Source organism: Ambystoma mexicanum, chromosome 11 (assembly GCF_040938575.1).
Source record: "Ambystoma mexicanum isolate Mex_15411 chromosome 11, UKY_AmexF1_1, whole genome shotgun sequence".
Classification (NCBI taxonomy): Eukaryota; Metazoa; Chordata; class Amphibia; order Caudata; family Ambystomatidae; genus Ambystoma; species Ambystoma mexicanum.
In genome coordinates, this window is record NC_090934.1 from 1,399,594,838 (window position 1) to 1,399,609,908 (window position 15,071).

A 15,071-nucleotide genomic window follows, 5' to 3' on the forward strand; every position below is an offset into this window, starting at 1 on the left:
CCAGATCTGACAGCCACATCTGGAGTACCCTGTCCAGTTCTAGTAGCATATCTGGATCACTGTGCCATGTTCTGAAGGCAACATCTGCGGTATTGTGTCCAGATCTGACAGCCACACCTGGAGTACTGGGCCTAGTTCTGGGAGGCACATCTGGAGCATTGTGCCGTGTTCTGAAGGCAACATCTGCGGAATTGTGTCCAGATCTGACAGCCACGCCTGGAGTACTGTGCTCAGTTCTGGGAGGCACATCTGGAGCATTGTGCCATATTCTGAAAGCAACATCTGCGGTATTGTGTCCAGATCTGACATCCACATCTGGAGTACCTGCCCAATTTTAGTAGCATATCTGGAGCATTGTGCCATGTTCTGAAGGCAACATCTGCGGTACTGTGTCCAGATCTGACAGCCACACCTGGAGTACTTTGCCCAGTTCTGGGAGGCACATCTGGAGCATTGTACCGTGTTCTGAAGGCAACATCTGCGGTATTGTGTCCAGATCTGAAAGACCTATCTGGCGTACTGAGTTCAGTTTAGCAACCACATCTGGGATATTGTATTGAAGCCTGAAAGCAACATTTTGGGGATTGAGTACAGATCTGACAGTCCATAACCGGAGCGCTGTGTCCAATTCTGGTAGCCACTTGTACAGTTTTATATCCAGTTCTGATGACCTTTTCTGGAGCATTGTGACCAGTTCTGAAGGTGGCATCTTAAGTATCGTGCCCAGATATGATGGCCATTTCTGGAGTACTATGGGTTTCATTATGAGTTTGGCAGTATTCTGGCAGTAAATGCACTGAAATACCACTAAACAGAATTGGTTATCGCCACTTGGTCCTGGGGATTTGCTGCAGGATTACAAGTGGTAGTAGGCGATGTAAGCCCCCATTTCAGGAGTCCAAAGGACTCTATGGGAATTTCGGCAGAATTACTGCTGGTGGTAATTCCGCCAGTGGGAATTCTGATGATTTTGCTGATTTTTCGCCGTACAGTGGAGGATTTTTGCTGACGTTTATTCTCCATATCACCACCAATCTCATAGTATGGTGGTGCAGTAATAAGAATGCGGTGTTCATGCAGTGGTAAGAGAATTACTGCCGTTTTACAGCATCCCCGTACCCATAATGAGGCCCAGTGTTCTCTTCTGGTAGCTACATCTGGAATATTGTGTTTAGTTCTGAAGATAACACGTGGCATACTGTGTCAGGTTCTGGAGGCCACTGCCTCAGAAGGAAAGGGCAGTCCAGAGACAGGCTACAAAAATGCTAAGAGGCATACAATTTTGAGTACCTCTGCACCTTTGGGGATGGCCCATAGCGCTGGAATAAACGTTTTACCTGGGGTCCTGGGAGGGGATGAGACAGGACTTACTGCACGCACCGCCACATTAGGATGTATTCATAGGCGTTGTGGCAAATGAGATCACTTAAAAAAGAAAACAACTATACCAATACATAAATAAATAAAAAGAAAACGCTTACAATGAAGAAATTAGGTAGGTTGGGAATTTGAAAGAGATGTTTACGTTCCTAATAGGAATTTATACAAAGCAGTAGGTGGTTTTGCAGTGGAAGAGCACTCTTAGATCTACAAGTTGTGATGTGAGTCTGGAAGGGAAAGAGGGAGGTGGAGGTGATGAGATGGGAGTAACTATCGAAAATATTTGTTCATGAAAGAGTAATGAATTACTGATGCTCACTTTCAGTAGAAGTGATTAAGAACTTCTTATTGTTTATGGTTTACTAGAAACCTTTACAAAGCAAAATTGTAAAATCCGAATAAAGAAACCAACAGGAAGAAAGAAAATCACAGAAACACAAGCAATCAAATCAGTGGGAAAATCCTGCATAACACATACAAATATATCACTCACACCTAAAACCAAACAAACAAATATAGTTCATATGAAACTAAGATCATAATTTAAAACTCCCAACAGCAATTATCTTTCTGGTCCTAATTGTAAACTTTTTAGGAAACTAAACACAACAATAACAAACGAGGTGGGAAACCCCCTCCAACCGCGTAACCACTATAAATCCTGTTTCACTTTTAGACAAATCACTGACAGATTTACCAAAATATAAAAAACGAAGATACAATAATGCAGAACAGTCAATTAAAAGATGCAACATTTTTAATGTGGTTTGAACCTTGCAGAAACGATAATATTAACAATCAGTGTCAATAACTTTCCGTCTCAGCTGGATTGTCCGCGTGTAGAGAAGGTTCCTTCTGAATCGGATTAAAACCTCTCTATAGTGGCGGTTCGGGAAAATGCCCAAATAAGTAGATACTGTACCACGCTTCTTGTACTCTTCGGACAGGTGACTTAATGATGGATATTTATGAACATTTTCTGTGGTAACACACCAATCCAAGTCAAATAACACACATTTACCCTTGCCTGGATTATTCCCCCAAATCACGAACTGTTTTTCCTATTTCACAGAGCAAATTTTCACCTTTTAAAAATGTCTAGGACAGAAGCAGAGCAATGTTAGTTCTAGGTAAGAAAGGGTAAAGTTAACAATCATGTTTGAACTGTGATTAAAACAGTCTGAATAATGTATTAAGGTTCTCTAAAAATCTGACCAGTGCTTCATAGAGATGAGTGCGGGTCTATTGATGTGGTATAGAGAACATCCACACGAAAGGCATCAGAGTAGCGCATAACATTTAAACAGCACAACCATAAGATAGAGAAAAAAAGCAGCAATCGTAGATATTGCAGAAAAAATCCCACAATTTTCATTTTTTTCCAGCTGTCAAAGGAGTCAGGAATCAGGTGCAGGTAAATATGCCATAATTTCCAAGTGTTTGCAGCACTTCCTCAAACAGGTATAATCAAGTTGGTAGCTTTTCTACATGGAAGGACTACCAGATGGAAAGAACTCCTGCCACGAAGACACCTGAGTCCACCAGAGATCTTTAGCATCAAAAGGTTTGAAAGGCGGACTGGCAGCCAACTCTGAAAATAAGGCGAGAATCCTCTAACTAAATTCTAGTAGATGGTGGAACGAGAGGAACAAATGTAGAGCTGAAGTAATATGGTCCAACCTCCTGGCTCCAGATACCAACCTGACAGCAGAGTGAAGCACTGAGCACAAAGGAGCAAAGACAGATTATATAAAAGCTACCAAGGATAGGGTGACCAGATGTATTCATTTTATTGGGTATTTATATTGCACCCATACATAGTGTGTATAGGCAATGTGTGTTTCATAAATGGATCCTGAACCATTCTTCTCAAGAATTTCGAGTGGGGAGGATACTGCGGCAACAATTGGTGTAATACAAATGGTGAAAGAGTCAGGTATAGTTAAGTTAAATTGGTAATACGGGTGCTTAATGATACTGAATGACAGTGGTGCTAGTTAACATTGTTTTGTGCTTTATGAAAACACATGTACTGTATTGTATTATGAATTTTTAAAACATTGTAAGTTAATATGGTTTTGTGTTTTTGTAAAAATTGTATCATATTTATGATTTTTTCAAAAGAATTATCTATTTATGTGTGTAGGTGATGCATTGATTTGTGTAAAGTTGAGTATTGGCGACTGATGTCATAATAAATACATTTAAAAAATGTGTGTTTTGCTGGGACTGTCACTGAATTAGGTCCTCCGACCCCTTGTTCCAGTTTTTGGGAAAAGGAGGATAACCACTGGGACAATCTCAGCTCGACTGCATGAAACGATTAACTTGTCACAAACTGCATCAGTTATAAACCAAATAAACAGTATAATAGTTGCGCAGCATCCTATAAGCCAGATCTTTGCCACCATGGCTGGGCTTCAACCCTAGAATTTTTAAGTACCAGCCATATGCATTAACTGATTGTACAACAGAGTGTGTTCGGGAAATGAATAGATACCAAGGCTTGTAATATCATTCACTGTCAAAAGCGCCCAATTTATATGTGGTAATGCTGAAAATACTGGGGGAACCCATGGGGATCGTGGTATTGGGAGTGGCATGGGGTAGTCCTACATTTATGTGTGCCTGTTTTTTTTATTTTGAAAATCTGGGCACCCAAACCAAGATAGTGCTACCATGACTAAAATGAAGAGCCAGTTCTTGAACTACCGACCGAAAATAATATGAAGGGATCAAAGAGCGAGAGAATTAGAGAGAATTGAATGACTAAAAGGAAAGTTGGTAATATGCACCATGGACAATGCTCTTTGTGTGCAACTGTATATAGAAAGAGCATGGTGCAAAATAACCCCAGGGATAGAGAGTATAAAGCCATAAGTGGGGCACTTCCACCAGCCAGTAAATGATTTATTCAAGATTAAGTAGGCAGGTGGAAGGGCCTACTAAAAAAATGTTTACTTTGAAGAGTCTCTTCTGTATTTCTTGGGGCTGCACACTTTAACTGCTGTAGCCTGTTTATCCCATGTGCAGTCTTGTCTTATCATGGTAGTTTTACAGTCCCAAAATGGTGAACTTAGATGTGTGTAGGTCCCCAGGTCTGATATAAACCAAAGACAGAGATTTTGATAATGAATGCAGACAAGTATGGCCGGTCCCTCATGGTTATGTGGTGGTAGTCTTGTAAAAGGCTCAGAGGGGTTGTGTGAGCAGTAGCAGAGGCCAGGTGAGGAGTGTCTGATGCTGTGAGTGCTGGAACTGTGGGTCAGATGTTGCAGCGTGGCCAGGCCTGTGCGCCTATTTGACATAGCTCTCAACCTTTCATGGCGCTTGGGCGGGGTGAAAACACCTGGTTTTGCATTTGGCGGGTGAAAGGCCATTGATTCCTATGGGCGTGTAGAGGCCAGTGTTTGGTGGTCCAGAAACACCGTGGTGGGGAGGCTGGAGGTGCGCTTGATGCAGGCGTGTTGGACTCAAGGGTAGGTGTGGGATGAGCTGTGCCCTGGCAGAAATCCCAGCTGCCCCGAAACAAATGGTCAACTGCATCCATTATTGAGAGGATCAAGAGGAATTTCTACATAGGTGCGTGTAGTTGGAAGAGGGAACACGTGAGGTTGTCCTGTGGCAGATGAGGATTAAATGGGTGTGCAAGTGTGCTGAAATGCACACAATTCGAAGTGGCATGCTAGCTGGCTGAAAAGGAATTTAAGAATTAAGGGAGGAAGGCTGGGCAGGGGTCGTGTTGAGTGAGGGGATTCATCTGGGGCGAGGGCCGCCCCCTTGCAGCCGATATGGGGTCAGCCCGCCCCAGCTGTGCTTCATCGAGTGATAGGGTAACAGACACTTCGCCCCCCCCCTAGCCACGTGAGAGTGTCAAGTACGGAGACGCGCCCAATCAGAGCGCAGGGACGGCGCCCTGCCTGGGACAAGATTATGAGATGCGCCCTTTGGGGGGAGGGGAGAGGGCAGGAGGGGGCGGCGCGCGGCTGGCAGGCCGGGCTCGCGGGATAAGAGCGGCGCGCGGCGGCCTCTCGGAGACAGATCGACAGAGCGGCGCGCGCGCGGGCAGCTCCTCACCAACCGAACCCACTGCACGCGCCGTCAGTAATAACTGGACAGTGAGAGCGGCGCGCGGCTCATCACCAACGGAACACTCGCTGCACGCGCCGCCACAGGCAGCAGCCGCCAGTAACGGGACAGTGAGAGCGGCGCGTAGGGGTTTCGCACGCGCATGCGCACACAGTGGCCTCCAGGACCCCCCCGGCCCCCTTCACCACAGGAGCCGGACTCCTCAGCAGTATAACAAAGTAACAAAGCCGCCTTCAGCCCCCTGACTTCTTTTTTTTTTTTAGGGGGTATTCCTGACTTTTCTTCCGCCCCCACTGGGATGAGGCTGTGAGACCGGCGCGGCCTCGGAACGGGCAGCCCCCCCCCCTTGACGCCCCCCTCTCCATGGCGGGACGCGGCCCCCGGCGCTCGTGGCTCTCCGTGCTCCTGGGGCTGGTGCTCGGCTTCCTGCTGGCCTCCCGCATGCTGCTCCCGCGGGGCTCCGGTCACCGGCGCAGGCCGCGCTCGGAGGGCGGGCGCTGCGGCGGCCGGCCCGGGGAGCTGGAGCGGCCCGAGAGCTCGGAACACGGTGCTGGCGAGCACGGGCTGCCGGCCCGGGACAGCAGCTTCCTCTTCGTCGGAGTCATGACCGCCCAGAAGTATCTGCGGAGCCGGGCCCTGGCGGCGCACAGGTGAGAGCTAGGGGGCGCAGGGATGGGGGTAGGGGTTCTGGAGGGAGGGGTGCTGCCTACTGGACACCAGAGAGGGCGGGGGGGCATGTAAAAGTGTGCAAAGGGAGGGGGTGCTGCCTACTGGACATTAGAGGGGGGGGGCATGTAAAAGTGTGCAAAGGGAGGGGGTGCTGCCTACTGGACATTAGGGGGGGGGGGGGCATGCGAAAGTGTGCAGTTCCTGTATAAGCAGACCCACAGTGTGCTGCCCCATGCGCAAGAGGGAGACAAAAGGGTCTCAGCCAGGAATGGGGTGTCTAAAGGGAGGGGGAGCTGAATACTGGAGAGGGGCGGTGGGGCAGGAATGGGGTGTCTAAAGGGAGGGGGAGCTGAATACTGGAGAGGGGCGGTGGGGCAGGAATGGGGTGTCTAAAGGGAGGGGAAGCTGAATACTGGAGAGGGGCGGTGGGGCAGGAATGGGGTGTCTAAAGGGAGGGGGAGCTGAATACTGGAGAGGGGCAGGAATGGGGTGTCTAAAGGGAGGGGGAGATGAATACTGGAGAGGGGTGGGGGCAGGAATGGGGTGTCCAAAGGGAGGGGGTGCTGCCTACTGAATACTGGAGGGGCGGGGCCAGGAATGGGGTGTCTAAAGGGAGGGGGAGCTAAATACTGGAGAGGGGCGGGGGGGGCAGGAATGGGGTGTCTAAAGGGAGGGGGAGCTCTCAACTGAACACTAGAGAGGGAGGGGGGATGCGAAAGTGTGCAGTTCCTGCACTAGCAGACCACAGGGTGCTGGGGCACCGAGGAGCGAGAGTGCACTTAATCACACCCCAATAAACCAAGCTTCTGTGACTGCGTTTTGTGTAACTTTATTTATGGCAGTGTCCTGTTCACTCCGTTTATGCCACTCTTGGGAGTGAGTCAACCTCTTGATTGGCAGAGATGCAATACGGCTAGATTCTGTAAGGCCAGTCCCACAGCCACGTATCAAGTAAAGGAGCACAGTGTCATAATTTCCCAAAGTGAGGCCAGTCCACCCTCTGCAGTGCCTCGTAAGCTCGAGGACTGATTGCGAAGGCTGGCTCTAGCGCTGCACCTGTGATGTGACAAGTCTCGTATGTGGAGTCCTAGACTTCAAACGCCCCTCCTCTCCTGCTCCTATGCCAACAGAGTCGCTGGAGGAGTGCCTGCAGTTCTGCAGAGAATCGCGGGCGCTGAGCTTTTCAAGACTTCCAGAACCTGCCTGGTGCGAACTCTCAACTGGGCCTTCTCTGGATGGACCCATAGCAACATCTCTTCCCCCCCCTACCCCCCCTCCCGGAATGGCTTCATCGGAGGAGCATATTCTTGGTATGCAGAGAGGTGTTGGTTTGTGGGTAGGTGTATGCATTGGTACAGGTAGATATCTGTCTTTACAGGGGCGGATGTAGGTGCAGTGTTGACGTTACTGTATTTAATGTATGTGTTGGTGGTACTGGGTGCCCCATTTTCAACTGTCACTGGAACCGGTAGGTGATGTCCAGCTTCTGCTGCTCCACAAGCCCACGCAAAGGCTTCTATGTAGGACTCTAGAGCTTCTTCACGAAGGTGCGGGAAGTTTCGCCAGGAACCCACAGTACAGCGCTCACCCTAGTGGAGTGTGACAATCCGCTAGCCCATACTAGTTATTGTGCTTTAGAGAACAGATACAAAAAACTCCTGTCAGTTTTTGCCATACTTGGCTTTTAGCGCCATGTAGTTGGCATCGGGTAGAATGTTGGCTCTAAAGCTGGCATTTCAAGGTGTGGTATGATCTTCAGGCTTCTCGGTGAGCAGGCAGTGCAGGGATTTGGGTTGTAAACTACCATCAAATGACTGTTGGTTTCAAGATAACCCAGCTCTCCTAGGTTGGCAGCAGGAGCTAAATGGCTTCCAGCTCCCCTCAATTTCAAACCCAGTGAATCTAATTAATTAAGAGACAGGATACGTAACTCGCTGAACAGCAGTTTGCTGCAAACCTGGAAGAGCACCCATTATCCCACACAGAGGCGATCATGTTGCACCACTGCATGAGGTGTCACTAATTTCTACTTTACAGATGCCTAAGATGCTGCAAAAGCCCTGTTGTCCTCCCGTAATACCGTGGGGCAAGAAGAGCACAAGGTGAGGAATATGCTAATGCAGTGAGGGAGAGAAGCGCCACCTACTGGTAAAACCCTGTTTGTCGCCTTCAGCAACCCAAACCTGATTGTCCGATTTCCGAACTGCAGCTGTTCTCTCAGTAGCAGGATCCCATCTTGAAACCAGTTACTCTGGTGCCACTAGTATCTCCCTCACAATACACGTTTTCTCCCATTTGTTGTTTACCCGAAATCTGTGCCCACAAGAAACTTACTTGATATCCACCAATTCTAAGGGCTTAAATGTGCGAGATGGCAGAACTTCTTTTTTTGTGCCATAGGCTAATCCCAAGCTGGAACTAACATATATGCAATAGGTGCCTAACAGGAGAGAAACGCCGAAGGCTTGACACATGTTTCTCCCCAACCAACAGACCTCAGACGTTCTCTTTTGCCCCTATTGCCGCTCTTTCTCCACCCTCCTGTGTGTTTCACATTGTTCGGACCAGTGGGACTTCCATTTTGATCTATGCACTGAAGGCTATCCTGGCCCTCAATATTGCTACCAGTTAGAGGAATAAACTGCCCCCTCATTCGACTCTTCTGACTTCATGTACTGGGATTCCAGAGTACACCGCTATCCAGTCCAAGGAACACGAAAAATTGAGGCTACCATGCACCCCGACTCCCTGCCATTATCTAGGGGCAGCCTGCTTGTCTTGAAATACATTAGGAGTCGAAATATGCACACCTCTCTAGAGCTAGATGTACCAATTGCTCCTTTATGCAGAGGTATGCTCCTTTAGTTTTAGGATGCAAACTCTTTGTTGACCAGAATACCAGGAATAGTGGGGGCTTGCAAACCTCAACTTCATGATTCATCCTTCAGTAAAGTAAATCAGTTATGTAGATATGGGCTGCTGACCATCCTACGTGGATGGAGAATTGCAATCATGGGAGCTAGAACCTTTTTGAGAAGACCTGTGGTGCTGACTTCAGCCCAAAACAAGGAATTGTATACTCTCTGAACCTCACGCCATGGGAACGTTTGGTGAGATTTCATGAAGGGGACATAAGTATCCATCACATCAATGATGCTATAAAGTTCTTTCTCTATCGTGGGAATGGTCATTCGTGGGATTTACACTACAAATTGTCTGCATAAATAGATTCACTTGTTGGCACCAGACAAAGTCCTCCAATGACTTGGAGTGGGGGATGGCGCAGAAAGATTACTGGATACTATGCTCGTTCTTTTTGACGTCCTGGTAGCACAATGTTTCTGCCCAGCAATGACTGAATATATCAAAAAGAATCCTCTTTTCTCAACCTAGGCATCCCTTGGGATGTATCATTTGTGGACATGGATGGCCTTCCTGGTAAGTCTACCTGTACTGTGCCTGGCATCGATTGCTTTTCTCATGCAAGCAAATATGGCTTAATATAGAAAAAGGCCTGTTATCTTCTCGAGCTTCTTCTATGCTTGATGAATCGCGTTCTTCACCGGCTTTAACAGTATATACTCCTTGTGTGGGTTGTCGACGTGGCTGAGATTTGGATTGCATGTCTGTCCATCGATTGCCCCAGACCAGGGAAGCCCTTTAAGGAACTAGGTAAAATATTGTACACCAGTCTTTTTTTGAGAGGAAATTGCCCATTGGTTCTTCCTCACCAACTTAACCGCACACCCCTTTCTTCACCAAAGGGGAAGGATCGCTAAGTGATGGAGTTGTAGAAGTGGAGATGCCCTGTACATGAACCAAACTATTTCACAGATGCTTTAAGAAATAACTTCTCGTTGTAGCCTTTGGTGCGCTTGTTGGGTCCTTATCCTTGGAGCACCATCGGGTTGAGCATTACGGCTCCGGTTGTCAGCGGCTCGGTGTCAAGCGGTTCCTGCTTGCCTCCAGCGGTTATAGCAAACCTGCAAACCCTGATCGGTGATGGTAGACGGAATGTCCGGTGCTTCTCTTCGATCTCCTTGGCGGTGCCCGTCTCCGGTTGGCAGCCTGTCTAGGGTCTGACTTCCAGGGAGCTTCATCTGAAGCAGTGGTCTTCAAACTGTGGGGCAAGCCCCCCTGTGGGGGCCCAAAGAAAGATTGAATACCACTGGTCTAAAGAGTAAATGTGATCTACATACTTGTGCTAACCGCACACCTTCCCAGTGCTTGGTTTGCACCTCATGCTTTTTTACCAAACGCAAATGTTTTCATGTACTGAAACTGGTGTCTTTGTTGCAGAGGCGTTGCTTGAGGGGATTGGTTGTAGTGCTGGATATAAGCTCGGGCTTCAACCAAAGGGCTAGTTAGTTCTGACATTAGCATAGCCCCAGATCTTTTCCAGACCTAGCAACATCCCTGCTTGTTGGTGCACTCGTTTGCAAGTCGCAAATCATGTTTGAGTTGGCAGGAAGACTCTCCCTGTTGGACCCTTTGCACATCAGCTGTGAATGTGTATATCCACCCAGTGTCCTGGCCTCAGTACTGCTCCATGTTGAATAGGGCTGTTCCGCTCCATTCAAGCATGTAGCCTCTCTTCACTGTCTGTCATCCACGGTAAGCACAATGCCTAACTTTGGGGCTTACTGTGTCGATCCTCTGCTCCACCCACAGCCCTTGGCCAGCAGGGTCTTGTGGAGCTCGAAGCTTTCCAGCCTCTGCTGGTCTCTCCAAGCAGGTGTGGGGTTCATGAGGCATCTACTGAAACTCTCCTCCCACCTCAACAAATTGTTTGCCCAGGTACCGTCTCCCTGGAGGCAGTATAAACGGATTAGAAGATAGTTGGCTAAGGGAGGAGGGGCTTTACACCAGGTAGGGTGCAACATGTGCACCTGCCATTGGCTAGTGATACTTACTCTTGGCGAGTAAGTAATGGTGTGAAGAGGATCCATAAAATGTAATTGGTGGATTTAGGTTTGAATTGATATCTTGGCAAAAGAGGACTCCTTAACAGCCTTCCACAACTTGGAAGCTTGGGAAAACTGGAATTCATTGTGACTGCATCTTTGAATTCAGGCGGAGTGGGCTTCTAAGTAACTTGAGCGTTTTTGCTTGCTAAATCTAGATCCAGTTAGAAAATGAATGTTTCATTCGGACAGTTGATTGCTTTGATATTAATATGTATGCGTTCTCCAGGGCCCTCTTTGCCATTGGCACATGCGCTCTGTGGTCGATGAATACTTTACAGTACTTTTGTCCGCTTTAATCCACCTACGCTGTAGGGACAAAGTTCACTGGGTCTAATTGCTCTTATTTGAATGGCCTTGTTCACAAGTGCTGAAACTTGAGTAGTCTCCACCTTGGAGTTCAACTTGGTCAAATTCCTTTGCCCACTGACTCCTTCTCTGGGTATAAAAGGAGCAGTCAAATCTGTGTATTTTGTTTTTCGGTGTCTGGTCACCATTAGTTTTTGCCATCCAGACCAGTAGTAGAGCTTTAATGGAGATTCCGTGTTTACTTGTCTCGTTTAGGAAAGATTAGAGATGTAATGAAGGTATTTTTTATTTATTTTATTTTTTTTGTGGATGGGCAAGCTGATCCCGCGTTTGTGTGTAGGGCTAGTGGCTGCATACTATGATAAAGGGAGTGGGTGTAGATTTTGAATTCCTTCAAGTTGTATTGGGTTGAAATTGGTGGATGAGACCAGGTTTCTGGTATCCTCCCAAGTATCTCTTGACACAAGGCGGTAGCAGAAATAATTTGGGAGTAGGTACTGGAGATTGGATTTAATGGGAGAAGAGAGGACATTTGACTCCAAGATGGCTGAAGTGGATCCAAAGGGTAATGTGATGCTGTGGGCTGTTGTGATCACTAAGACCTCTTGCTGCTGATGGTCTCCATTTCTTGAATTTTAGTTTTGCTGAAATTCCCAAGATAAATGTTTCCAATGTGAGAGTGCCTCGCTGACTGCTTGCACTTACCCATCCTGCATTTTTTTTTAGTTTTGTTTGATTGCTCCTTGTGTTTGACAAGTTTCTTTTTTTTAAAAAAATTTGGTGTTGCTTGCCCACATCTACTAGCCCAGGGAGCACCCCCTGCGACACTTCACCCATAGAATTTTGCATATTTTATTTATATGCAAAAGCCTCTGTTATTCATGTGCCCCCCCCCCCCAGATGCATCGTTTTTGCAAATGCACACGCAGCTACCAGGGGCAGCCTGTCCTCCATGCTTACTAGCGGGAGGACTGGATTGGCTGCAGTGGAGCTTTAGGCCCCTTGGTACAGCTCGGCAGTGATTTGAAGGTGCAGGCTTGCCGCTGTGCATAATCTTTTACTTTTTGTTCAGTTTGATTTCCTTTCAAGCACCGGATTACAAACTAGGCTACGGTGCATGACTGGACGCCTCCAACCCACACTTGGCGCTACTTCGGATCATTTATATTTAGTATTTTTATTTTAAATTTGCATGTTTTAATACACTTTTTTGAAACGGAGGTTGCCTGTCCTCAGCTGTGCGCTGAGGGTCGTGTTCGGTCGCACAAGTCTTTCTTTGATATCTTGCTGCACGCAGCTACCAGGGGCAGTCTGTCCTCACTGCTTAATGAGTGGATTTGCTCTGGTAATACTCAATGTGCTTATATGGAGGGTGTTAGCAGAAATCGCAGTGGGAAGTCTGTCCGTTTTTTTTTCTCGCGCACTTCGGATGGCTATAAAATTCATCTGTACTGGAAATCTACCGGGCAGGGGGGTGCGGTCCTATTTAGAACAGCTCTTCAGATCTCTGATTTCTTTGTCTCCTAAGTTGAGAATGGAAGCACTATTAGTGCACGTCACTCTCCCTGTCCCATTTCCTGGCATTTTGTGGTGGTATATCGCCGGCCAGGACCCTATATAACATTTCTTCATCCCTTTCTGGATTATAGCAGCACTCCAGGTGAATTTCATGAACCTAGTAGTATTGGCAGACTTTACCCCTCTGGCTCACTGATTAGTCCGATTCTTTGAGGCAATGCTGAACTGAGGGCTTACAGCAATTTGTATGCAAACCGACTCCTGTTCAGGGTGGCATACTGGATCTGATTTTAGCACCTGTAGACAGTACTTCCAGCCTTGCAGGACAACAGGTGTTCTGGTCTGATCATAATCTCATTTCGTTATGATATTCAGACTAGTGGTACCTGCCAAACCGCCCGGCAACCTTTGGGACACTAAATTGGCACATTGTGGATCGGCTGGTATAAATGTAAGGATGCCGCTGCAATCCACCTGTCCTCCCTTTCTAATATTCTGGAGGAGGTGGCTAATCGGGCAGCCCCTCAAACTGATCCAGGCTTGGAGACCTACCTCAGAACCCTGGTTCACAGACCAACTGAAAGTTGCACACCTCAGTTAGGTTGGCCGAGCGTAAATGGCGATGCCCTGTACAGAACATTTTAGCAGCTGACCAAAGTATATCGAGACATTAGGCTTGCTAACAAATCTTCTTTACCCAAAAGGTTGAACAGGCTTTCGGCCAGTCCAAAAAACTTCTCTGTAGTTAAGCCATTGCATCTACTCGTTTTTCTCCTGAGGTCCTTCCATGTCAGGCTTTGCACATCCCTTGCAGAGTTTTTACATACAAAGTTGACATTCAGAAGAATATCACTACTGATAAGATACTTGGGCTACTCTTCCCTCTTCGGAAGCTTTTGATTAATCTATAAGGGTTTAGTCTCGATATTTTCTGAGGATGAGCTCCTGCAGGCAGTTGACCGACTTATTGGCGCCCCCCAATCCTCTACCCACCCCCTAATCTTTAAAAAAAAATATATATTGCATTGGTTTGTACACCCAAACCCGGAGGTATTACAGCGTGGTTTACAAAATACCTACAAAAATATGGTTACATGGAGACGTACAGGCTTCTTAGTTGCAAGGTAGATGTGCTTGGTGAACATAATGAGCAGAGTTACATGGTTTATAGTACAAAGGTATGTTACATGGTATACCCAAATATAACAGTAAATGAATAGTGGCACATTTGGAGATACATTAGTCATTAATTCGTATTTATTAAAAAGCCAGGTTTTAAGTTTCTTGAATTGTGGGTGTGAAGGCTTGTTACAGATATTGGAAGGGAGTTAGTTCCAGATTCTGGGGGCAGCTATGGTGAAGTTGGAGCTTCCTGTTCTGGAATTCATGAATCTTGGGACAAGTAGGTGAACGTTGGCGCTGGATCTGAGTGTTCTGGCTGCTGTTTTGAGTGCAAGGCATTGATTGAGGTAGATCGGGGCATTAGAAGTGACACATTTTGTGTGATGGTGACAGTTTTGTGGAGTACTTGCTTGTATGGGCAGCCAGTGTGCTTCTCTCCTATAGTGTGTGGTGTTTTCTCTTTTGCTTATTGCTCTCAAGGCCTTATTTAGTAATAGTTGCGTTTTAATTTTTTTTTTTTTTTGTTTAAGTCCCTAGTAGTTGCAATAATCGATCTTGGCTAGAATGGGGGCTCTTGCAAGAGTTATGCAGTTTTGCGGTGTGAGGAAAGGGCGGCTTAGGGTGATGGGTTTGGTTGTGTAAGCAGTGGAGGAGGCAAGGGAGTTTGTGTTTGCACATCTTGAGGCTGGAGTCGCGGTAAACACCTAGGGTTTGGATTGGTGTACCATCTATGATCATAGAGGTGTACTTTGGCTCTAACTTGAGGCGGGCGGGAGAACCTACTATGAGAATCTATTTAGGACGGGGCTATTGGTTGCCATCCAGTTCTGAATGAGGGAGTACATTTTCTTAACACAAATAGTGTTCTGTTCTAGATTTCTTGTGATGGGAATAAGTTGTCCGAAAAGTTGGTGTATATTACTCCCATGGCGCCTAGAGCAGCGAAGAGAAGCTTGGTGTAGGCATTTTACAGGGCCGGGAGAGGCAGGAACCTTGTGGAACAGCTATGGGATTGGCTGC

The 15,071-nt window shown here is 47.0% G+C and overlaps 1 protein-coding gene across 1 annotated transcript in view; it reads left to right on the top strand.

Annotated features, from left to right (window-relative positions):
* The first annotated feature begins 5,350 nt into the window (after positions 1 to 5,350).
* Positions 5,351 to 15,071, top strand: part of CHSY1 (chondroitin sulfate synthase 1) — a 102,018-nt gene continuing 92,297 nt past the window's right edge. Inside the window, exon 1 of the mRNA XM_069625023.1 lies at positions 5,351 to 6,119. Within this exon, the coding sequence (XP_069481124.1) occupies positions 5,833 to 6,119 (287 nt within the window). The 5' untranslated portion in view covers positions 5,351 to 5,832. The remainder of the gene's footprint in view (positions 6,120 to 15,071) is intronic.